Raw genomic sequence first — 27,595 nt, 5'->3', positions numbered from 1 at the left:
TGGTCAGCTGAACCATTCAAGTGGATTTGAAAAGTAACTCCTATCATCTTCTGGCTAAAGGTGATAGGTGTTATGGTCTATAGCTCATCCATTGTGCAAGAGGATTAGAGAGTAAACTGCTATATCTCATTCACTAAAGATATGGAGTTACAATGAAATAACAAGCTTATTATAAATGAGCTATAGTGGCTGTGTGCTATTGTGAAATGCAGTGCTGCTATATCAGTGCTATAATAATTAATCTTTATCATATTTAATCACATGAACAAAATAGAAAGATATTAACACGCTCCTGGCGAAATGCACTGCATATTTTTTTTTTATACTTGTAATAGAAAATGACATAATATGTGTGAATTATAATTAAAACAACTGATTTCGTTGTTTTTGTCTGTGACTAGTATTGATAAAACAGACAAGATACATTAATAGATAGAGAAATAGTGAATTTCCAAACTTGTAAATAAAAAGAACACCCCACACACAAAACAATATATAAAAACAAAAATGTGTCTAATAGTTTCAAGATAGTGACACTAATAATAATAATTAATAATTAATAATATTAAGTTATTCATATTTAACATGCTAAATCTGCATAAAAATAGCTGTTTTGGAAAAAGTTTTTTGGTGACAAAAAAGTATTGAGTCCTCTCACACAATAACTAAAACTGTAATACTGAGAACCATGAAAGAAAAAAAAAGCTTATTCCCCCCCCTCTCCCCCAAACAGCTTTATCAACCATAATCCATTTCCAATGTAGTAATGCACCAACAGTCCGGGAAAGAATGACCATATGTGAGAGAAAATCAGTTTTCTATTTTTAATTAAATCCCTCACAGGAAGACTACCTAAGTAATCATTCCCCGTATGAAAGGTAAGAATGACTCTGTGAAAAGCTAGCTTAGCATGACTTATCCAAAGCGGAACATGTTGCCAAAACATCCTTCTTACTCTCTGTGGGCTAATCTTTACTTCCCTTCTTTTGAAAGCCTAATCGTATTCTCCTTGCCCTTTTAGACATTCCAAAACCGTGTGGATGTTTCCCTCATGGACAGTGATCACACAGCTGGACATAGAGCACATACCATTAATAGATACCGACCAACGTGGTGTGATGGAGATCTTAATATTTTTTTTTTTTTTATCCCACAATTATGGTAACGCAACAGTTTTCAACACTATCTTGCATTTGGATCAAAAATGTAAATCTTTAAACATTTTAATTAAAAAATAAATCTCAACATTGATGAGCAGTAAATATTAATTTTACATAACCTACGTTTGCGAAGTAGCTCAATTGCTCAATTAACTGATTGGAAAGGATGAGGTTTAGTTTTCAGGAGGACCAGCTCAGCCTTACACCAAGGCCAGTAAAATAAATATAATTCATTTGGGTAGCTGTAAGTCTGGGTAAGTCTAAGAATACTAATTCAGTTTAATTTTGAGAGTTTGCACAAGAAACCAATATATATATTTACATATAGATGAGAACTGTAGCTATTTAACCTACATTTCCAGCCGTGTCGATGATTGACAACCAAACATCTTCTTAGTGGTGAAATGTATTCATCCAAACCACAACCGGTAGATCCAACAATGTTTCGTCACTCAAGGGCTTTTTATAAGCTCATATGATACTTGTAGTGCCTAAATGTTGCTGGCCGGGTCCACCTGTTGTAGCTTGGATGAACAAATTTCTATTTCATTTGAGGATTCAATCTTGGGAACCCTAAGCTCCAGTATCTCAAAATAAAATGTATGTCTTCGCACAAATTAAATGTTTTACTTTTAGAAGAGTCATATTTCCATTGACTGATTATATGAATGCCGCATTCTAGGGTCAAGGTTCTGTGCTACACTTTCTAAGTTCCAGGTTTGGGATATAGGACATACTGCTGATTACAATGTTATGTCATTTTTGTAGCAACAGACATCTGGCAACTAAATGTAAAAATATCACATCGGGAATTATGGCGATGGTTTTAAAAATCGAGAAATAACAGCCATCAACAAGAGGCAAAATACTTTTCAATACAGGAACCATAATGTGCAAGATTAGATTGAGAAATGCTTTGAAGATTTGAGGTCTATGCCCTTTGGTGTCAAATAATCCCCAGAGGGAAATGCTGTATGTATTTTGGATCTGGCATCTTGATTTAAGACTATGGAATGTTCACTTTTCTGAAAGCCTTATTTTGAATTGGTTTTACTTTAATTTTAGGCTGGTAGATGTCATTACAAGTCTCCACCAAACATCTATCTTTGACCTTTGCCTTGAGTATTTAAATCTCTTATAGTTCATGCAAGTTTTTATATTATGCTGGAGGGCTCTTTCTAAGCATAGTTTTTTTTTTTTGAAGTAGTGTCATGTGGCTAAAAACTCTTGGTAAAACCTATTGTTCTTATTGTGCTTTGGATCCTTTGCAATAGATAATGTCATGTCCTCATAGAACAATTTGTTAATCCATCAACTCCTGTGCGAGCACTATTACATTACAAGCTTGTGTACAGTAGTGGATTTATATTGCATTAAAATTATTATCTATCGGCATGCAAGCAGGACGCAGGCTGAGGGAGCTCCTCCGATTATCCTGTGATATAAGCAGATAAAGCTTGAAATATTGACCTTGAGCAGCTGAAGTTGACCCATGATATAGGATGCGATCTTTGAGCATTTCTGGGCAAAACTTGAGGCCCGCTCGAGAATGCTGACACCAGCTGCTCGGTTAGCACAGGAGGCTCAGAGGATCCACGGAGAGGAGCTGGAGAGGCCTCTACTGAGCAAGGTGACTTCCCACGCTGTAGTAAATACACACGCACACCCTCTGGGGCAAAGAAAGAATAGGGGCACGGCTTCGGCACAAAGCTCCGACAGGCGGAAGACCACAAGACACCACCGTTACCACAGCATCCACGACATAGATGGAGGGCTTCCCGTCGCTTCCTGCAAAGGAAGGAATCAGGCACACTGATGCCACAGTCCTGGAAAAAAAGCAGTGGAAGCTCGCCCTGGCCCAACACCTTCTGCAGGGGACTGAAAGGTGCTGTTACATACCCACTGGCTGACCCACAGCATACCAGCAAACCGCTGAAGCTACACCTCCACGCCAAGCTGGCGTCTCAGGCCTCAAGGGTGGGCATCGGCTGACTGATGCGGACGGCCACGGGGACTTGCATTACTCACCACTGTTACCAAGCACTGCCTGACTGCATAGCCCGGTCATTGCCTCCAATTTTCATTGTTCTAAATTTCTCTCATTATATTTTGAGTTCTTGTTCCCATCAGCTTCAGATTCCCTTAATTGAAATAGCTAGCTTGGCCCACAGCTGATCCTACCCTTAAAGGCATTTGTTCCGGGCCACTCCAGTCTATTAAGCCAACATTCCGTTTGCTGCTATTGATAAATCTCAGCACAGAAATGCTAGTTTATCTAAAATATTGAAATCTCTTTTTCTTATAGAGAATAGCACAGAGAATAGCTCCCAGTGGCTACTGAGCTACAGAATTAATACCAGATTAGCATGTTATACTATTTTATGTTTGTGTCTTTGACTTTTCTAATGTCAGCCTAAATAATATGTGTTATGCAATGTTATTGACCTCTCACTAGCTTACACAACCTGAACAAGCCTGTTATACCTTAAAAAAATGTGCAGTCTTATCGCATGCTACAGTTTTATGCATCTTGCAATACCTGTATTTGCTATTGTGGCATAACAACTTGTATGTCAAACTTTTGCATAACAAAAATAAAGAATAAAAAAAAAATAAAATATATATATATATATATATATATATATTATCTGTGCAGCCTTGTCCTTGCTCAAATTATTATTATTATTATTATTAGTAGTAGTAGTAGTAGTATTAATATAGTGCCAACATATTTCGTAGCACTTTACAATATTATCAGAGGGGGCGATTTTGCAATAAATGAGACAATTACAAAAACTTGGAACAATTGGTTGAAGAGGACCCTGCTCAAAGGAGCTTACAGTATAGAGTTGTCAAACAAACCTAAAAGCATTAAGTTAGGGTTCTTAGATTCCACATGAAAAAACTAATTCATTGTCTTGTCCTAACTCCATACAATGAGAAGAAGAAATGAAAAATAAGTAAAGCTTCAGGGTACTGCAAACATACCAGGTAGGACATAGGTATTCACTGGCTCCACCACAACCTTGTTCATGGCAGATGGTGGTGGTAGAGAAACAAAAAAAACAATTTGGGGTTCATTAATATCCTTAAATTTAGAGTTGGGAGCTATAGAGAGAGCTCCAAATCTCGATGGTTTTGCAATCTTGGATTTCTCGAACTCTGGCTAAGTGAGTTAATCACTTTTAGTCACTTTAATAGTGCAACCAAGTGAATTGAGTTGAGAAACCAAAAAGCAAATTCAGACCAACTCGTGGAAATTATCAACCAAGGGAGTCTTGAGATACGGCATTTGATGGCAAATTAAGAGAAGCTTTATCAAAAGCATGAAGGTCAGTAGCAAGGCCCTCCACCCCCTCTGTTCCTGTACGTTCAGTTGTCTGCTTACAATTAAATGTCTGTTAGTCCACCCATTGTACAGTGCTACGGAATCTGATAGCGCTATATAAATAATAATAATAGAACAATACATTCCTGGCTAACCATGGTAGCATATACTAATGGGTTAGCTCTGTTCCTTAAAGCTGACAGGACAAGGAATAAGACACATATTTGAAAGGAGCCCAGATTGCTTCTTAATCCAGATCCTATGAAGTTCACTCAATTTCCAGGTGAATCCGGACTATCCTTTTAATATGCTTTTGGCATACTTAGAATATTATTATGTAAGAATATAAGTAGAAAGACATGTCTCCCATCCTCCTAATAAAATAAATAGAAATCTGATACATTTACTGATGTCAAGGCAGCCTACAGGTGGCAGCATCTGCCTCTACATCACGGAGACTTGGTCTCAGAAAAGAGACCAAGACACAGAAGATTTTTCTGGTCTTTTAGAACCTGATATCCTTGATTCTTTAGGGGAATTTAAGATCATGGACCAAGTGGATTACAGTAAAGGCAAAGCCAACTGTAAATTCCAGAAGGATTACAAAAAGCAGAGGCCTTACATTGACATTTCACAAATCTTAATAGATAATAGATAAATTACCCCCAAAGTAAGCTGTCTAGACTTTATTCACTAGAAGAAAACTTCACATCCAGAACTAATTGAGCCAAGAAATCTAGAAATAGAGATCAGGGTGTTCCAGTGGATGTGATCTACTTGGATTTTGCCTAGTCATTTGATACAATTCCACACAAAGAGATACTTTTAAAATTGAAATCAGTTGGTTTAGCTTAAACAAATCTATCTATTTTGGATAGAACACTGGCTTAAACATAGAGTACAGCGAGTAGTTGTAAATGGAAAATGTGCAAATTGGACAAAAGTGGCAAGTGGGTTCTGTCCTGGGTCCACGTCTCTTTAATCTATTTAAAAATATTCTTAAAGTGGGCATTGCAAGTCATTTGTTGGTTGCAAAAGCTAGTAAGGTGCTTTCATGTATAAAAAGGGGTTTTAATTCATGTGATTAAAATATATGTATAAATCAATGGTAAGATCCTACCTTGAATATGTGGTGCAATTTTTGGACACTGGTTTTAAAGAAAATTATAGCAGAGCTAGAAAAAAGTGCGGAGGCGAGCTACAGAATGAATAAGGGGGATGGAAAACATTAATTATGAGGAAAGGCTAAGAAAAAAAATGCATTGGTTTTCTTTAGTACAAACCGCTGTGTTCTAACCTGTTCATTAGTACGAATATAGAGGTCACCCATTGAGACTGGAAGAGAGGAGTTTCCACTTACAGCAGAGGTTCTTTACTGTAAGAGAAATAAAGATGTGAAATTCTCCACCTAAATATGTTGTCTTGATAAAATTAACAAAGATTTATTTTTAAAAAAAAATAATTTATTTTAAAAAAAATAAATTTATTTTGTCAAAAACAGAATATTCAAGGATATATTTGAAATGTATGTGAACAGGTTGTTGATCCAAGGATAAATTTGATGGTCATTTTGGTGTCAATACAAATGTTCTTGATTTTTGTAGCATGATTGAATATGTTTTCCTTCTTTTGGATAAAGAACGTTGTTTCAGCAGTCCAAAGAGGATATTTTATTTCGTCTTGATAGACTTAAAAGACATCTATTTTAATAGTCCAATAGTTCCAGAGCATTTCTGTCTTCTCAGATTTGCAACACAAGAAGGTCATTACTAGTATTGCACCCTACCTTTTGGCTTAAGCACAGCCCCCAGGATATTTTCCAAGGTTTTTAGTGCCTCTCATTGCTAGAATAAGAACGCAGGGAATAGTCCTCTTCCATTATCTGGACAATGTTTTGCCTGTTGCACCAACATTCCAGAAGGCCCTACAACAAAAGGGTTTCGTTATAAAGGAGCTTCTGCAGTTCAGATAGTTAATAAACCATCAGAAAAGCAGCCTAGTTCCAGCCTGATAAATAGATTTTTTTTGGGAGCATCCTTCAATAGTTTTCACAACAGCGTTTCCCTTTGAGAAGAAATAATTCACAAGTTAATAATATTTGTTACCAAATTCAAGACTGAACAAATTGTCACAAAAAAAAGATAAATGCAACTCTTGGGCATTCTGGCATCTACCATAAGACTTCTGAGATGGGCACAATGGCATATGAGAAATTCACACCATTCCTTGTCCAATTTAATTTGAGAGAAGGGAATTGGATGCAATCTATAATAATTTCTAATATAACATCCTAAAAATAAAATAAGGGATTTCCTTTGTCAGAACCTGCATGCCAAATAGTTACTACAGACAAGTTCAAGAATCTGTGAAGCCTACTATTTACATTATGTAGTCCAGGGAACATGGACTCCGCAGGAAGCAACCCTCCCAGGCAATATCCTAATTTGGACAATAACCAGAGCCATTCAACAGTTCTTTCAGGTTAATGGATAACATGGCTTGTTCAGACAATCAAGGAACAGTCTCATATAATAACTTGTCACGTATTCATACGCACATAAAAATTTGGTAAATGGCATTTACTGTCCTGACAGGAAAAGTTGTGCTGAGCAGCAATCATGCACATGGAAACCTGGTAATTACTTTTGGGGTCAAAGGCCGGTCATGGCTAATCAAATTCACAGGGGAGTTTGTGCTGAACAGCAATCATGCACAATATTAAACTGGTAATTGCCTTTGGGGTCAAAGGCCGGTTACAGCCTATCGGATCCACAAGAGGGATATTTAAACCCAATTCTCCTCTTGCTCATTGCCCTGTCGTGGATTCATGCCTATGGTTATCCGAGAGTGCATTCCTGATTTTGATTTTCTGGTATTTGACTTTGGCTTTGTTTTGACTTACCTTATATCTGGTATCCTTGACTTTTGGCTTTCCCTCATCTTTGTGTCTGATTCTGTGTCCCTGACCTTGGCAAGTATTTTGACTATTCTTGGAGACGTTAAGTCCGGCCATTCTAAGGTCCGTTTATTCGTTATCCTTAGTCCTAGGTGTGACACATTACTGCGTGCTGGATCAACTTATAATCCTGACATAACCCCCGAGGGGTAACATGATGTATTCTGGTGAAGAAAATGGATTGGGCTTAAAAGCATACACAAGACCTATCAGCAATACATCTACCTGGAATACAGAAAAAAAGTGTCCGACTTTCTCACGCATGTAACAATAGACAAATGGATATGGCAACTATCTATTCCAGTTTTTCACAACTTGGCAAAATTATAGGGATGTCCCCAAAGTACAATCGTACTTCTCCATAAATACAAAATAAGACGAATACAAAACAGAAAAACTGACGGCATCGCTACCTGGAATGCAATTGTGTGCACTACTTTGCATTCCAAGTAGCATTGCCTTAGTTTTTTCTGATTTATAGTCTATTTGTCCTCCTGTAGAAGCAACTGGAGGTTGAGGTGACAGAAGCACATAAATATTTATTTGCTAAGATTTTGTAGGTTCTATTGATTCCTAACCTCTAATTCCACTGGGCCAAGTTGGCCACAGTGGAACTTCCAGCTAAATACTTGGATTACACCCTAGTCTATACATTCTTTCCAATCCCTTTGATACCAGTAGTATTAAGGAAGAATTGGTTTGGGAATACAGAAAGTAAATAATAGGCTCCTGAGTGTCCCTATTTTGGGCTCAAATCCGGCTCTCCCTTTTTTTTTTTCCTAATGGACCTCTTCTAGGAGCTCCATATTGTTGGTGGGTCTGAGTGTATTACAGAGCTCCACAGCTCTAATCACAGTAATGTGTCTTCAAACTAGAATAAATGTGTAGAAATCAGAATGTATATATAAGATAAATTGTCCTTGTTCTTAATCAAATTTTAGTGTTATTAGTAAGTCACTTAAAACTTATCAGAACATCCCTGCCCCTGGACACACCCTTACTCACACCCGTAAAAATTAAAGTGTCTCTCTATGTCCATTTGAAACTTTAGGAGGTATGCAGTTGGTCACTATCTGTTTTTTTATACTGCATTACAGCTTTGCTGTCTGTGAGTTGTATGAACGTTCCCCATCACTTGCCATGCCTATTCTAACTGACACTAGTGATGTCGTGAACATAAAATTTTCCGTTCGCAAACAGCGAACGCAAAGTTCCGCAAATGTTCGCAACCGGGTGAACCGTCATAGACTTCAATAGGCAGGCGAATTTTAAAACCCACAGGGACTCTTTCTGGCCACAATAGTGATGGAAAAGTTGTTTCAAGGGGACTAACACATGGACTGTGGCATGCCGGAGCGGGATCCATGGAAAAACTCCCATGGAAAATTACATAGTTGATGCAGAGTCTGGTTTTAATCCATAAGGGGCATAAATCACCTAACATTCCTAAATTGTTTGGAATAATGTGCTTTAAAACATCAGGTATGATGTTGTATCGATCAGGTAGTGTAAGGGTTACGCCCGCTTCACAGTGACAGACCAAACTCCCCGTTTAACGCACCGCAAACAACCGCAAACTCCCCATTTGCACAAGGTTTGATACCAAGCTAGCCATGTCCCGTTCCTTGTCCTCACTGATGTCATTGAAGGTCTCTTCCTCCACCCAGCCACGTACAACACCAAGGGTCCCCAAAAGGTGACAACAAGCCCCCTGTATTTGTTTTTAAATGTACACTACTGTTACACCAGATATGAGTTGCACTGGTGTGACACTGTGCCCTAGCAGGCCCTGAAACGCACGCGTGTGACGGAAACTGCTATTATTTCACAGTCAAATTTCTAGTTTTTTTTTTAATGTACACTACTGTTACACCAGTGATTGGCCCATGTCATGCCTACGCCCCCAAAATGTTCATGTGTGGGGGTGCTGGAATGACGTGGGCCAATGGGAGCCTGAATCAACTTTTGGCTCCCACTGCCCCTTTAACCCCTTAAGGACACATGACATGTGTGACATGTCATGATTCCCTTTTATTACAGAAGTTTGGTCCTTAAGGGGTTAAGAGCGAGCTCGTGACTCGAGCCGTGCTCCTAGTGCAAGGCGGGCCACGTGACCGATCACTGCGGTCAGTGCACACGGCCAAGTCAGAAGAGGAGATCAAGCCGCATGCGGCTCGTGTGGAAGCAGGAGTGATCCAGCCACGCGCGGCTCAAGCTTAGGAGCCAGGTCGGGCCCAGGATAAGGTAAATACAGCCAAAACCACTTATCCCAATCACACACCTTTCCTAATGTCCTATCCCTTTAAAAGCATATTACCGCATATTTAATAAAACAGATAGACCCCCCTACTTCATCCAGGTTACCGATCGATGGTTCGATATTCTGAGCCCTCTCTGATTTACTGTACACGACTATTCGATATTCCCACACATTTTATATAGCATTTTATGTTTGTTTGAGACCACCTTAAAAATATTGGATATCGCTTAAAATCATGATCACTATATACTTTCTCTACAAACCTCTAAAACTAACTACGGCTAAATTCATCTTCTACATCAGAACACTACTCCTAAGATTGGGTTGTATCCATGTCTCGGGTCTTTCATTTAGAATAGGGGCAGATTTGGTCTCCTTCAACACTGACACTCCAGTGCATATTATTAAAAGATTGGGCAGATGGAAATCCTCAGTCTACAACCGATATATTCCTCATCCCGAGAAAAAAATGAGGAAAGCTTTTAAAAGTTTGGCTTTGTAAATTTGATGCAATAAGTGTGTTTTTCTTTAATACCTTTTCACCCTCTTTGCATGAACCCAATTTACATATATTACTAATATGTTTCTGAACATATATATTATATTATTCACTCACTCACTCACTCACTCACTCTCTGGGCCGGCCTAAGACATCATGCTGCCTAGGTCCAACGATAAATGACTATGGGGGATAATGTATAATAAACACAGGTTACTGGCTATGGGAGGATAATGTATAATAAACACAGGTTACTGGCTATGGGGGGATAATGTATAATAAACACAGGTTACTGGCTATGGGAGGGATAATGTATAATAAACACAGGTTACTGGCTATGGGAGGATAATGTATAATAAACACAGGTTACTGGCTATGGGAGGGATAATGTATAATAAACACAGGTTACTGGCTATGGGAGGATAATGTATAATAAACACAGGTTACTGGATATGGGGGGGATAATGTATAATAAGCACAGGTTACTGGCTATAGGAGGATAATGCATAATAAACACAGGTTACTGGCTATGGGAGGGATAATGTATAATAAACACAGGTTACTGGCTATGGGAGGATAATGTATAATAAACACAGGTTACTGGCTATGGGAGGATAATGTATAATAAACACAGGTTACTGGCTATGGGAGGATAATGTATAATAAACACAGGTTACTGGCTGTGGGGGGTAATGTATAATAAACACGGGTTACTGGCTATGGGGGGATAATGTATAATAAACACAGGTTACTGGCTATGGGAGGGATAATGTATAATAAACACAGGTTACTGGCTATGGGGGGATAATGTATAATAAACACAGGTTACTGGCTGTGGAGGATAATGTATAATAAACAAACACACACAAAAAAAAAAAAAAAAGAATGCAGCTTCAGAATTAATCTAAATTGCATGCTGTCTAAGAGGTGGGAGGGTATGGGAGGGAGGGTCTGCTGCTGATTGGCTGGAATGAGTCTGCTGACTGTGAGGTACAGGGTCAAAGTTTACTCAATGATGACGAATAGGGGGCGGACCGAACATCGCATATGTTCACCATCCGTGGAGAATGCGAACAAGCTATGTTCGCCACGAACTTTTCGCCAGCGAACCGTTCGGGACATCACTAACTGACACACAATATTTGGGGATATGCTGTTATCACTCAATCCCCATATGAACTTAAATGTGCATTAGAGCTGCGAAATATGTTGGCGCTTTTCAAATGCCAGTAATGCTTGTGTTTAAAGGAACACTCCAAGCACTAAGCAAACTGTAGTGGTTATGGTCCCAGGAGCATCTTGGCATCACTCCAGTGTATTTTTGCAAACCATTTTAGTATGAATTTACAATTTACCTAGTACAAGCTAGGCATACCCTACTTCGATTTGTCCTACAGGAGAATATAGTTAACTCTACTGTGCTAGGCAGGGCCATGCAGGATCACACTCACTGGCTAAGATCGTAAGCTGAATGCTCTCATTTTGTTGAGTGCGGTCCTGTATTGGAGTATGTAGCTGAATATAGTCATCTGGATAAGGATGACTGGTTGGGGCCCTTGATTATTTATTGTTCAGGATCCCTGCAAAGTGACTTGTCAGTCTTCCCAGGCTAACAACAGCCACACACTGTGTAACATAGAAACATAGAAACATAGAATGTGACGGCAGATAAGAACCATTCGGCCTATCTAGTCTGCCCAATTTTCTAAATACTTTAATTAGTCCCTGGCCTTATCTTATAGTTAGGATAGCCTTATGCCTATCCCACGCATGCTTAAACTCCTTTACTGTGTTAACCTCTACCGCTTCAGCTGGAAGGCTATTCCATGCATCTACTACCCTCTCAGTAAAATAATACTTCCGGATATTATTTTTAAACCTTTGTCCCTCTAATTTAAGACTATGTCCTCTTGTTGTGGTAGTTTTTCTTCTTTTAAATATAGTCTCCTCCTTTACTGTGTTGATTCCCTTTATGTATTTGAATGTTTCTATCATAACATGTTAACATTTTAACAATAAGAAGTTATTAAATCATGTTATTATTTGTTATTATTTTGTATTAATTATTTATACTTGAATTAGTTTTTGTGGTTTGTGTTGATTGCAACGACATAATTTGAAGTTGAACTAGTTAAACGTAAACTCTGTCACAGAACAAATATAATTCAAGGTTTGCAGCTCGACGGAGACACCATGCACCTCTCAAAAGAGGAACTAGCATTACAGATCTGTTTATCCTTTGTGTACCAAGGTTGAGTTAATGCCTGGAGCATTACATTGTATTCTTCACAAGAATCATTTACTTGTCATATCTCACGTCGTGTGTCTATGCTGAAATCAGAATGTTCTTGTATTATAAAGGTAAAACAGATGTTGTGCTGCTTCCAATAAAGGAATCGTCAAAATGAATTTTGTTTCTGTATCTTTTTTTTTTTTTTTTTTAATCATCAACTTGCATCCTTTAAACAGACAGAGTGGGCTATGTCCACTAAATTATGTTATTCTACCAAAAAAAAATCAAAGTGGCATATTATATTATTGCCTTTTTTTTCTTTGATATAAAGACCCTCATGTGTCACAGTAAAAGTTCCGTCAGTAAGATTTACTATAATTGAATATGCCTAATCTCCCTTACAAAGGATGTTACAGCATCTGTAGCAGTGAAGGGTAACCTTGGCACAGTATCCGCAATGCCAGACAACATTGTTCTATAAGAATCCTTCTCAGCTTGTCACTTCCATATATATTACATGAACTGGCATGTTCGTTAGGATGAATGTAGTATTGTTATCTCTATTTCTATAGAAACACTACAAAGAGCAAATATTTGAGAATTGTATTGGTCTGTTCGCCATTCTATACTTCAATCTGTACCATCAACTCTGTTACTTTTGTAAGCCTTGAAGATTTGCTCCCACTTTGGAATGGTATTTACCCAAGGGGCGAAAGGACAATTGCTTTAGATTTTTTTTTTATTGTGGGGGCAGAAGGCAAATCCAGTAGCAGAAAGCTGGTATCAGTACACTTGTTCCAAGAACCATACCCATGTATAACGGAAATATAAAACTTGCGCAATAGATGAGTATGTTCGTTTGATCTGTGATTCAGAGTTCGATTTCTAACGGCAAAAAATGGAAGATGTGCCTGATGCCAAAAAATGGGCAATGGAATAGAGAGGCCAGCGGTGGGGACTTAGCTTGGCATGATGGGCAAAATGATGTGGGCTCTACCTCTTGTCCAATCAAGCGAAGGACAAAATGTACTTCAAGCAGGAGTTTTCTAGACACTTTGCATTCAGCTATTGAGGGAGACAGACAGACAGACAGTGATTGCCTGTTTTTAAACTTGGAGTGGGAGCCCATACCATTTATCCAAGTGTTTAGGTTACTGGTGTATCTACAGATCTACTGCCAGTGGCACTTACATTAACTTTAATTCACTGATTTAGAGTTAGACAGGTTTTTCTTAACTGTTTGTAGAAATAAATTATTTTTTGTATGTGTGCTCAGTAAAGAAAAAAAAAAAAAAGAAAAAAGTTCCTCTTGTCTAGCTATTGCCAGTGCCACGTGCATTAAATTTAAGTGGAAGATAGCCTTGGTCATTAGTTCCAGTGTGAGGCTGGTCAGTGCCACTTACACCCATTTTGGTAGCATGCTTAATTGTTTAACTGATCCTAGTGTGAGACTGGGTTAGGTTACTGCTGTGCCATTGCCTCTCACACCAACTTTGATTCACTAATTTTGAGTGCGACAAGTCTTTTTTGTAGAAAGACAATTCTTGTTTGTTTGTTTTTTACGAGTGTGATCAGTAAAAATCATTCCTCTTGTCTAGCTACAGCCATTGCCACTTAAATCAACTTTGAGTCGGAGATATCCAGTGTCACGGATCCTAGTGAGATAGTGGTTACACAGTTACACACATTTTATTTCACTGGTTTAGATCAAATTATTTTACTGATTTGTGATTTATTTTTATCTACTTCTTGTGAATGACTGATAATCTGATTTCCATTTTTCCTTCATCTGAGGCTGTTGAGACCTATCATGTGTTCCTCGTATTTAGGAAATAATAATAATGGAAATTATGACTTGTACGTGTATGTTTGTGTGTGTGTGTCAGTGTCAACATGTCTAAGGTAAATATATTTTAGATTGGAGAATCGTATGGTATATTGCGGATACTGATGTTATTTCGGCAAGATCTATTTAGAGAGATTTTTAGAGAATCGTATCATGCTCCGAGGTCAGGTACTGTACCTTGTCCACTACTGTGTTGTGAGCAGTGCAAAGCTCATATAGTGTGGTTTCTAGACGCTCGGTCCTCTTACCTAGGGTTTGGATTTCATAGTGGAGGTCTGCTGTGATTAAGCGGAAATCTGCTAAAATAGTAGAGGCAGGGGAGGTCTCCGAAAGATGTCATGTCTGATGGGGTGACAATGCCTCGCAGTGTCCATCATCACTGGCCATGCAGTGTTAATCTTTCAGCACTGCTGCTGGCATCTTCTGCATCTCAGAAGCTCTGTTTTTTTTTTTACTGAGGACCTCCTCTGCTTACCAACACCCATATCCTACCAGTGGTGGATCGACACCACTGAATGCCAGTCATACCTGAGCTAGTTCTAGCTCTCCAATAGGTGAGTTCAAATACTATCCTGCTGTGAAGTTTATTTTCCGTTTTCCACCTGACTTTCAGTTGCAGTCTGCACTATTGGAATTTTCCTTTTATATTTACATATCTCTACCTGGATCAAGAGAACCCGACCACTTCCAGATCTACAATCTATATAGACCTACATCACACTCAAGTTTCTGCAAGTGGACCTGGTTTTCTATCTGCCCATTTCTATCGAGACTATTATATATTTTACCTTATATTGATATACAGGGAGTGCAGAATTATTAGGCAAATGAGTATTTTGACCACATCATCCTCTTTATGCATGTTGTCTTACTCCAAGCTGTATGGGCTCGAAAGCCTACTACCAATTAAGCATATTAGGTGATGTGCATCTCTGTAATGAGAAGGGGTGTGGTCTAATGACATCAACACCCTATATCAGGTGTGTATAATTATTAGGCAACTTCCTTTCCTTTGGCAAAATGGGTCAAAAGAAGGACTTGACAGGCTCAGAAAAGTCAAAAATAGTGAGATATCTTGCAGAGGGATGCAGCACTCTTAAAATTGCAAAGCTTCTGAAGCGTGATCATCGAACAATCAAGCGTTTCATTCAAAATAGTCAACAGGGTCGCAAGAAGCGTGTGGAGAAACCAAGGCGCAAAATAACTGCCCATGAACTGAGAAAAGTCAAGCGTGCAGCTGCCAAGATGCCACTTGCCACCAGTTTGGCCATATTTCAGAGCTGCAACATCACTGGAGTGCCCAAAAGCACAAGGTGTGCAATACTCAGAGACATGGCCAAGGTAAGAAAGGCTGAAAGACGACCACCACTGAACAAGACACACAAGCTGAAACGTCAAGACTGGGCCAAGAAATATCTCAAGATTTTTTTATGGACTGATGAAATGAGAGTGAGTCTTGATGGGCCAGATGGATGGATTGGTAAAGGGCAGAGAGCTCCAGTCCGACTCAGACGCCAGCAAGGTGGAGGTGGAGTACTGGTTTGGGCTGGTATCATCAAAGATGAGCTTGTGGGGCCTTTTCGGGTTGAGGATGGAGTCAAGCTCAACTCCCAGTCCTACTGCCAGTTTCTGGAAGAAACCTTCTTCAAGCAGTGGTACAGGAAGAAGTCTGCATCCTTCAAGAAAAACATGATTTTCATGCAGGACAATGCTCCATCACACGCGTCCAAGTACTCCACAGCGTGGCTGGCAAGAAAGGGTATAAAAGAAGAAAATCTAATGACATGGCCTCCTTGTTCACCTGATCTGAACCCCATTGAGAACCTGTGGTCCATCATCAAATGTGAGATTTACAAGGAGGGAAAACAGTATACCTCTCTGAACAGTGTCTGGGAGGCTGTGGTTGCTGCTGCACACAATGTTAATGGTGAACAGATCAAAACACTGACAGAATCCATGGATGGCAGGCTTTTGAGTGTCCTTGCAAAGAAAGGTGGCTATATTGGTCACTGATTTGTTTTTGTTATGTTTTCGAATGTCAGAAATGTATATTTGTGAATGTTGAGATGTTATATTGGTTTCACTGGTAAAAATAAATAATTGAAATGGGTATATATTTGTTTTTTGTTAAGTTGCCTAATAATTATGCACAGTAATAGTCACCTGCACACACAGATATCCCCCTAAAATAGCTATAACTAAAAACAAACTAAAAACTACTTCCAAAAATATTCAGCTTTGATATTAATGAGTTTTTTGGGTTCATTGAGAACATGGTTGTTGTTCAATAATAAAATTAATCCTCAAAAATACAACTTGCCTAATAATTCTGCACTCCCTGTATGTAAGTACATTATTGTATTTTTATTACCCTACAGTCTATTGTGGTGTGATATATCCTCATCATTTTTATTATCTATTATTGGTTTTATCATATCTTTTTACTGGTTTTTGTGGCACGACCTATAATTTTTCTTTCTAAATCCCTCCTCTGTGCCTGGGAGATAATTGGATCAGGAACTGTACTGATCTAATCCAATTACCTCCAATCACAGAAAAAAACACACTTTTTCCCAAACACCCCAAATGTACCCTAAAGTACATAACAAACCCACAAAAGTTACATCCCCTAATAGCCCTGATCTTGGTGACCAACACATCAAAAAGTCACCCAGATCAGTTCAGGGGTTCAGGAATTTCCTGGAAGTCATTTGTTTGACCGACCGCACACATGGTCCCATGCCCTAAACAGTTCCAGAGAATCAAGTCAATAGTCTTACCCTGGAGCTTGTTCCCCTTGTTCGTGGGAACCTTTCCACCGAACAGTGTCTTTCTAAGTGTTATCGAACCGAACGCAGGCGATCATGGAAGTCCAGCGGTGTTCGGGAGTTTCAGTATCCAAAAATAGTTCCATGAACTCGACGATCAAACACCGCTCCATGCGCTCATGCGAACAAGATGGCCGCCACCTCATGGTCATCCATAGGGATTGCGGCCACCCAGACAAACTGTTAGAATACTGAGGTGGAAATTGTTACAAAGTAGCAATTAGGCTTAACAAGCTCCAGGGTGGTCTCAGGTTCATGCGGCTGTTCAGTTCCTGAACCATATAGTCCAAGTACATTAACTTTTATATCGGAGACTTTTATGTCACATTTTACAAGGTCCATAGTCTGTGGGCAGGAAGCTGGCAAACAGGCTCCTCCAGGAACTCGTGACAAACTCACTTGAAAAGGGACATTTCTCACAGTGCCAATGTTCCACAGGTTTACCAAGGGGTTTGACCCTTACTCCACCAATCCCTTCCTGATTCCAATATTCTACACAGGTGGTTCTGTTATTCTTCATTAGAATTCTCCTCCCTCTTTTAACTGTGTACAGGCTTCAATGCTTTAATTTCTGTCTGACGCTATTTTGGTGCGCTTACGTTCCATTTGCGTTCCACCACTTTAATTGACTCTTCCTTGTTGCAGTTCATATCACAGTACTCACTAGTATTTTCTCCAGCTAGTGTGCACTCTCCTCTTGCTGTACCTTACCGACCTTGGCCAAGTCCATTTATATCGGCTTTTGAATCGCCTCATCCAAAGAATACAGTTGTAACACCATCGGCCACCAGGGATGAAAATAGCTCATCCACAGTCATTATTCTTTCTACTTTTCACCACCACCAACACTAACACCACTGTTTCTTTTGTAATGGATCACTTAATGAAATCACATTCTTTCCACAATGAAGGATGGCCACTTTTTTTTTCTCTAGAAAATGTGAATGGCCACTGAACAGTTGATGACCCACTCACTCCTGCTACCCTGAAAAGTACAGATCTTTCTCGCACATAAGTCTGTAGTGTGAATAGCTGCCCTTCAGTATGGAAAAACAGCAGTACCCTATCAGCTTATACTAACTTTGCCTGCGGAGGAACCAGGAGTAGTCACACCGCAATACTCATTCAAGCAGTCTAAAACCTAGCACTATAATGAAAGCATTTGTAAAAAGGGGGAGTATCAGCAGGATGAATTTAAATAATAAAAAAAGGATCTTTAAAAAAAATGAAGAAAAAAAAAAGTAAATGGGGAATTGATGGCCCACTCACCCATTGTTACATTTCATTCTTCAAAAATATCCCCTTTTTCTCAAAGTAAATTGCTGGTGCTGTTAGGGCACTGCTTTTAAAATACTCACTCTACAGACTGGATTTGTGAGAAAGTGTTTTCCTTTGTTTCTAATTACTCCTGCTGCTGCTCCCCATAGTTTAATAGTAATACAAGATTGGAAAAGGAAAACAACCTATTACTATTACTTTACTGAGAGGGTAGTGGATGCATGGAATAGCCTTCCAGCTGAAGTGGTAGAGGTTAACACAGTAAAGGAGTTTAAGCATGCGTGGGATAGGCATAAGGCTATCCTAACTATAAGATAAGGCCAGAGACTAATGAAAGTATTTAGAAAATTGGGCAGACTAGATGGGCCGAATGGTTCTTATCTGCCGTCACATTCTATGTTTCTATGTTTCTATCATTATAAATAACAGACACACACACACTGTCAGTCCCTCTGCTCCATGTTTACACAGATTAAAAATAAGCTCTAATGGCAATACAGTTACCAAACAATTTGCCTCTACCTGTGAGGCATTAAAGTAATGAGTATGTTTCTCTTTATAAAAGTTCTACTCTGGATAAGGATCATTGGGTAGGCTGCAGAGCTGAAGGAAAGTTGTGACAATGTACAAGAAAGCACATTCAACAGCAGTGAGATGGATTGGTTGGGAAAAGGGTACAAAGTAGTATCAAAGTGTTTAGAAACCCTAGTTAACAGTACTGGATCAATTATCTTAAAATGATACGTCACACCGGCGTAGATTGTTTAGAAAAGGTTGTCCTCAAATAACCAGTGACTGAGTAAGTTGGTGACTTGTGAAGGAAGCCAAGAAGAGGCTATCAGTCACTTTCATGGAGCTACAGAGGTCAGTGGCTGAGACTGGATTAATTGTGAACCAGTCAACAATTCTATGAGCTCTGCATCAAGCTGGCTTGTAAAATGGCGATAAAGAAGCCATTACTTTAAACCAGCCATGTGAAAGCTCGTCTGGAATTTTCTAAAAAGATATGGGAAAATGTTTTGTGGTCAGTCGGGACCAAGATAGAACAGTTTCGCTGCATTTCAAAGTCCTTTATATGGCACCAATGAAACACTACCAGAGCTTAACAAACAAGTATGGTGATGACAACATCATGCTGTGGAGGGGCTTTTCATTAGCTGCTACTGGGAATCTTGTGATAATTAAAGAAATACATGGTAATACTGTAGGAGAACATTGTTTTGACAGCTGAAAAGCTGGTGCCCCTGCTGAAAGTTCTCCTTTCAGCAGGGGCACCAATTCTACTACAAGTAAAAAAGAACTTTGGGATGGTATAATAATAAGAAACATGAATATCTTAAAGTGACCCAGTCAAAGTCCGGCTGAAATTATTTTGAAAAACCAAATATCGACTGAACTGGAGACCTCCGCAGGGCTGTGCTTTAAAAAAAAAAATAAAAAAAAAAAAATGTACATTTTTGGTCAGCCACTACATTAAATGGTTTAAAGCATATGTGGGAAAATATGATCTGCACATTAGTATAATTGGAGGTATTATACCTCCCCTATGCTCCCCCCCCCTTGCAATGCTGTGAGTGGGGACATGTCTGCTAAACAGGGACCAGCCAAAAGAGCAGCCCAGTCACTAGTTACATAGTTCAATTTAAAGAACAAGTGGTTGACAGATGACTGTTTAATTAACCCTGCCCTGAGCCTTCCATGGTAGGACTTTAAATAAAATGAAGCTCCCCCACAGCAGATTTCCTATTAAATATGTGGCCAGCAGGTGGAAACTAAATTTAAAATGAACGAGTGGACTTAGTGTCCCACCCCTTCAGCCCCCACCCCTGGTCAGCAGGTGACGGCTCCAGTTCATAAATTGAGGCCTAATACCCCTCACTATAACAATCTACAAATCAATAATAATCATCAATTATCCATAGATGCTGCAGCCATTTATGTACACAGGACTTATATCCACCGGCAGCTCATACCTGGTTTTCGGCTGTAACCCTAATTCTTAGATGTATGGAATGTGGTTTTCTAACCACACAAATTAATGCACAAAATAAATGGACAACCACGAACTGATTTCACAATAAAAAGTGAATCTTCTCTATTCTCCCACGTATGGTTATTAAAATTGATTGAGCAACATGCGGCATGAAAAGTCATAGATAACAATAATGTACCCTTGTACTTTAACCTAACTCCACTTTTAGTGCAAAGCCACTGGCCATCTTGTAGTCTCACAATGCTAATCACAAGCTACATAATGCAGAGCACCTAAAGATATACTGTACGGGTTGTGCCTGAAAATCAAGCACTGCAGCTAGAACCTCAAAATAAAACAAAGGCCAACTGCATATCCACTAAATAGCGTAAAGACATAAGCAAAACAATCACATATATTGAATGCATGGCATACAAACAAAAAGATTTGAAATTTATAATAATGATGGACATAAGCAGCATAGGCACACACAAAGATAACAACCTAATACAAAATATATACACAAAAATGTAATATAAACATATGTACACAACAAGACATGAGGGTAAATTCAAAATCATAAGTGAGCTCCAAATATATATATTATTTTCTTTTTTTCTTCCATTTTTTTTTCTCGCTTTTTTTATTTGTTCTATTTCTTTAAATGTTCATGTTTATCCTCAAAGGCAGGAATCAACCTATGTACTAGCATATCATCACCAATAAATAGACGATTTAAAGGGGAAATCTTTTTCTAAACTACTAGCTAGTAGTAGTGGCCTTCTTTGTCACAAAATGAATATCACCTGGTTTTATTGGAATCATAACTTAATCTCCATACAGAAGGGGCAGATTTTTCTTAACTATACACTTTATGTCATTAAAGTGTCAACTATAAGATGTGGAAATGTATACTGTCTCATGATACTGTCCAATAATAGATCTTTGTTCTCTCATTATGTTTTTTTTTTAGTAGAGCCTTCCTATTTTTATTATTGACTATATTAAATGTTCTCTCTAAAGCCCATACGGGATATTTCATATTAATTACCTTCTTTTTAACTCTTCAATTTGAAGCAAATATAAACTGACACTGTTGCAATTCCAAGCAGGCGAGTAAATTCGCCAATGGGAATACCTTTTACTGTGTGAAAAGCGTGATGGCTGGTGGCCTTCAAAACAAAATTAACATCCGAGTTCCTACTATATGTGGAAGTCTGTACCCCATCATTACTTTTAGTCAATGTCACATCTAAAAACATGGATCAAATCAGTGTTGTATTTAATTGTTAACCGCAATCCTAAATCATTATTGTTTACATACATGTGGAATTCTTGTAGACTTTATTCAGTTCCATCTCATATTAAGATCAACTCATCGATAAATCCACAAAATAATAATATATGAGAAAAGGTTGCTATCTCCATAGATGTGGGTCTCTTCCCACCCATGTATAGATTGGTGTATGAAAGGGCACATTTAGCACCCATCTAAGTCCCATTCCTCTGGACGTAGCATACATGATTGATATTAAAAAAATGTGTTCCAATAAGGGCCTAACAATCACCAAAATTAATCGAATGATGCATAGCCACTATAGTGATTTTAAATGGTATTCCAAAGCTTACAAACCCAGCTTGTGTGCAATCACGATTATGGTGATGTGACATCCTATGTCACAACGACTAAATCCTTCATCATGTTAAATTCTCAAAAATGCACAAAATATGTTTGGTGTGTCTAAGGTATCTAAAAAGGCTGACAACCAACAGCTGCAAAAGAAAATCAATTAGTTCAGACAACCTTTCATTCAAAGATCCAATGCCGATACTATGGTCCTACCTGGTGGAGTTACAAGAGACTTGTGAATTTTGAGCAGATGGTGGAAGATAGGTATAATGAGAGGAGGGACCAACAATTCAGCCAATTTGTCTCCCACTCCTCCTCTTTCACTGCCTTCAAAATGAGAAAAAGTCTAAATGTTGGATCAGAGTCCAATGTATTGTAGGTATCATTATCGTTAAGTCTCTATAATTATCGTTTCGTTTTTTTTTGTGATCCTTGTTATTTTTTTATAGCTTATTTATTTTTAAAGTTGCAATGGGACATCATGGTTTTTTATTTGGTTCTTTTTTTTTCAGCTGAAGACAAGAAGTTTGAAGAAAACAAAAGATCTAATGGTAAGTATGAATGTATTAATACAAGGATTTAGACTTACTGGTACCCCCAAAGGCTGTAGGGTGTATTATTAGGGTAAGCGGGTAGATAGACTTTTTATTTTGTGGCCAGGTGCATGGGGACACATATTCAACGAGGGGGCACTTAAGTACAATGGAAAGGCTGGGCACTGGCATGTCCATACCCCCTTTCTATATTTATTTAGAACCACAACCACTGTCCATGGGTGTGTACTGGGAGGGACACAAAGTTCATTGTGGTCTGCCCCTTTATAATTTTTAAATCCCCAACCCCCACCCATGGTTGGAGCTGGGGGTTATTATGTCCACAGTTTATTAGTTAGCGTCTCCACCAACTGAGTACAGGTGGAGGGAAATTTAGTCCCCTTCATTACATTTTATTTTAGGCCCTACTTGCTGGCTACGTGTGGGTGCACAAATGGGCCCACTATGTCAACCCAACATTGGTATTAAGTTGCAGATTTATCATGCTTAATAAAGACCTATTGGTAGGCTGAAATGTTGCTTGTATGAAAACACATTGTCATTATTTTGGTCGATCACAATACACAACCTAGTGAATAAATCCCTTAGAAAAAATGATATGGGTTTGCCTGCAAAATTAAGATAGAGGGATCAGTGGAATCTGGTACAGGGCTGTGAAATGTCTGCAGGTGTAATTGAACTGGCATCCATATCACTCTCAGCCAGGGAATGAGGAGATCAGCAATTTCCACGTACAGCCTCTCCTACCATTCCTTTCAACGTGTCCCTCTAAACGGGATGTGTTAATCTTCGGGTGTTTCACCTTATAATTACAGAACTTTCCAAATAATCTTAAACTACTCAGAAAAGTGCTGAAATATTTAGCTGTGGCTTGTTTTTAATTTGACACATTTTTCTCTGGTTCAAAGAAAGATTTATTTCTTGCTATAAAAATATATTTCTAATGAGTATGATTCAGGGAGTAACATTGCAGAACAAGATGCCAATTCTGTATAACATCTTCCCCATATAAAGCATGGGTCTGCAGAATTTTCTGGTTCACATAACACTTGTTTGAAGACTAATTAAAAAATGTAGAAATAAAGATGAATTTGTTCATTGGTGCTGCTTGAGATTTTTGTAGGCATGCGCTTAAAGTGCAAAAAACAATGAATATTTCCACGTTAAATATCAAATTAACGAGTAATTGATAAATAACAGATCAAATATTTTCACAAATTAAAACTAATTAAGGTCTCTGAACTTTTATTAAACCATAGATGGTAATTCGCTCTTTTAGCACAATGCTTGTGCAAATGATTTTTAAAAGAACATTCTAAGTAACATAACCACTATAGTGCACTGTAGTAGTTATGGAACCAGGGCTGCCCCAGCGCCCTTAATGTAAGTAGTCAAACTGTTTTAGAATGTTTTGACAAATTAGCTAGAAACGCAAAGTAAAACAAAAGAAAGAAAGAAGCCGCGTACACAATCTTATATAAGTAATGTACACTTTGAACCTCGGAAAAAACAGAAAAAAAACAATAGTGCAATATAGTATAAACAATCAGCAAGTAGCGTATAGTCAATAGTGATAGAACTCACATGTGCTTGAGCTATAACAGAGCTCAGCTGGGATAGCACTTGGACAGAACAATCCCCGTCTAAGGATATATGCAGATGTAGATGTCCAAATGAATCAAATGAGTGGTCGTGTAAGGTGCATGTGTGGAGATAAGCATAAAAAAATACTCCAATGGTGAAATAAGTATACTAAGGTGCAAATAAAATAATGAATGGTATTTTACTCACATTTACTAGAGCAGAACTTGCTCTAGTATAACTGGCGTTGGTGGTATAATCCCCACCCAAGGATGAAGCTGGAACCAGGAAGTGTTGTTTGGAAAAATTTAAAAGGCGTAAAATATAAATATAAAATACACTATTTATTAAACCAAACATAAAAAAAGGATAAGAGCAATAAAAATGAATTATAAGAGTCCACTTTACGCGTTTCGCCTCTTCAAAGGCTTCTTCAGAAGTGTGGTCTCATCATCTTCAAGTATTGTTTATATAAGCAGTCTATTGCTGAAAATCACTTCCTGGTGTGTTAATTACTGTTTCCTGTCTCCATGGCGAAACGCACGCGTCATACCGGAAGTGACGCGACGTGTAGCCATTTTGGTAATATGATGTGTTCCAGCTTGGAACACATGCGAATCCCGCCGTACTTATAAAGTCTTAATTGTAAAGGAGAAGAGATATCAATCATACAGGTTGATATTTACAATGCCATAGAAGCTTGTAATAGATGTGCTTTTGCAACATAAGTCCGGAATGGGAGAAAAGTTAGGGCGGAAATGACTTAACGTTCCATTCGCGGCAATATTCTTGGTATACCGGAAGTATCCTGGCGGCCATTATGAAGCCGGGCAACATGTATAGAAGGAATGTACTAGACACTTGTATTCATGGAAAGAAATGGATACATAGTATCAGAATGGTGGTATACAGTATACATGTCAATAATAGGCATATACAAAGAATAAATACCATAAAAAATATAAATAAAGTATATATATATAAAATGAGAATATATACACAAAATACATATAAAAGGCATGGAAATAAATAAAGATGTCTGATGATGCAATTAAGTTAAAATATGGTCACAAGGGACTGTATATGTAGAAATAGTAATATACAGTTATTTACAAATGTACTAAAGTAGTAATAAAGTAAAATATGTAGCTGTACATTTCTCAGGTGGTTAGTTTCACCTGGGGGAGGATAATAGTTAGGAATGGGTGTTATTATACATCGGAGGAACAATGATATATATAAAAAATATATATATGTATATAATATATATATTTAAAAAAATAACTACTTCTTAAAAATTGCTACAAAAAAATTAAAGAAGTCGAACTCTAAATTAAGACCGATATTTTCACAAATTAAAACAAATTAAGGTCTCTGAACTTTTATTTAAAAATAGATGGTAATTCGCTCTTTTAGCACAATGTTTGTGACATTTAAAAGAACATTCTAAGTAACATAACCACTATAGTGCACTGTAGTAGTTCTGGAACCAGGGCTTCCCCAGAGCCCTTAATGTAAGTAGTCAAACTGTTTAAGAATGTTTTGACAAATTAGCTAGAAACGCAAAGTGCCTGTGCCTCAACCAGTCTTCTCCGCAGGAGAAGCTAGGTGGCTCTTTTCAGTATTCAACTAGCAATCTCAGACAATATTTGCCATCCTGGTAAAAACAGGAAATTCAGCGCTTGTAAAATACTGGTATAGTTCAATGGGACAGTGTAACCACCAAATCTGGTGTTAAAGTCAGATAAAGCAGAGTGGTTGGTGTAGCACCTGAGATGTCCTTAAGAGATATGTGTAACAACAAAAAAAAGAGACATAGCAGGAACTGATATTGTAGCAAGTTAAAATCTCTTGATGAGGTAGATCAATGAGGTAGATCAAATGTGCACTCATACTTTTTAGGAGCTTAGATTCAAGCTCCAGATTGAATGATCTCCACCTAAGGGTATAGTGTAGTTTTAGTTCGGCAGGCAGTCCTTATGGTAGCAGGTATTCTCTTATATTCTCTTATTCTCTTATATTCTCACAATAAAATAGTATAGTGCAGTATGTTAAGCTGAGAGTAAGAAGGTATAAAAATGTACAATCATATATTATGGAACCCCAGTAATGGCTCCTAGTATGTATGTAGATATATATATATATATATATATATATATATATATATATATATATATATATATATATATATATCTATAAAACAATAATAGTGCAGACCAAAAAATCAGCTACTCACATGGGGTAAAGCAAAATTATGTTTTCTCAGTCCCATAGGTGTAGGTGGTTCTTATCTACACCAAGGGTATGTAGACCAGGAATCGAGCAGCAAAATAGTCAGGTCAAATTAAAAAGTACTTTTTATTAATAAAAACAAATCAAATAAAGATATAAAATAATTCAAAGTAAATAAAAACAATATTTCAGTACACTTAACGCGTTTCTCCAGAATCTGACTTTATCATAAGTGTTTACAGAAAGGAGGGGACCTGTGCTGCTGAAATGGGATTGTAAAATTTGAAATTAACAGCCATGTGATGTCATAGTCACTTGACCAAAATTAATTAATATAAAAGTTATCACATTTTTGTAGAACTCAACATAACACAGAGGCATAGTTAATATAAGTAAAGATGAGGTGCAAAAAGTGTGTTTTAATGAGAAACTAACATTTTATTAGTAGTGGCAAGAGAGAAGACTATTCAAGGCTATGTGTGTAATCAAAGCTTAACAACGACTCCATTGGGAGTCGAAACGTTGCAGTGTTCCACATGTTCTAATAAAGGTGCCTGAAGACATTGGAGTGCCTGGACACTTTTTCTAATACTGGGACATAAGTGACTCAGCTGTCGGGTAAACTAATTATCTCTCAGACACAGAAAACTGAATACCTAAAATCCCCCAAAACACAAAGAATACAGTGAAGCAGCCCCACATACCATACATCCTCGGAAAGGTCTCTTTGAAGCGCCCAATCTGTCCAAAAAGCACCTGGATCAGACATATCTAGCCTAAGTTAGACGGTAGTCCAAAGTTCAGCGGGACGTTGCTAGCCTCCAGCACAGGGCTCCAGAGTACTGGGTAGAGATCTCCGGTCACCTAAAACCATAGCGCTTTCACTGGGTACATGAAGCTCCCCCAAATTCTTGGTGTCATTGGATGCGTCATCAATCCCTCTATCAAAAAAGCGCCCTGTTTACTGGTTAAGAGTGCTCTGACTGAAATTTTCAGCGGACCACAGCGACTCCGAGATCTGCTCTAGGGTTCAGAGTTACTCCTGGTATGGCGCACTGTGTCTTCCTGGCTTTCTGGCCAGTAAAGGCTGCTTCTGGGGCCAAGAACAAGTCTAGTTGGCTTGGGAGACACGGCATGGAAAGTCAACACACAGTGAATATTGTCTATTGTCACAGTGTGAGAGTTGGGGAGGCCAGTACTGGGATTAGGTGACATGAAGGTCCGTCACAGACTTGAGC

At 38.3% G+C, this 27,595-nt stretch overlaps 1 protein-coding gene across 1 annotated transcript in view; it reads left to right on the top strand.

Annotated features, from left to right (window-relative positions):
- Positions 1–27,595, top strand: part of MEGF6 (multiple EGF like domains 6) — a 517,377-nt gene that overhangs the window by 74,460 nt on the left and 415,322 nt on the right. The window contains exon 4 of the mRNA XM_063435729.1: positions 22,503–22,541. Coding sequence (XP_063291799.1) covers positions 22,503–22,541 — 39 coding nt within the window. The remainder of the gene's footprint in view (positions 1–22,502; positions 22,542–27,595) is intronic.

The sequence above is a fragment of the Pelobates fuscus genome, chromosome 11, assembly GCF_036172605.1.
Source record: "Pelobates fuscus isolate aPelFus1 chromosome 11, aPelFus1.pri, whole genome shotgun sequence".
NCBI classification, from domain to species: Eukaryota; Metazoa; Chordata; class Amphibia; order Anura; family Pelobatidae; genus Pelobates; species Pelobates fuscus.
The sequence above is the reverse complement of the archived record's forward strand: the minus strand, read 5'-3'. Positions and strand labels throughout refer to the sequence as shown.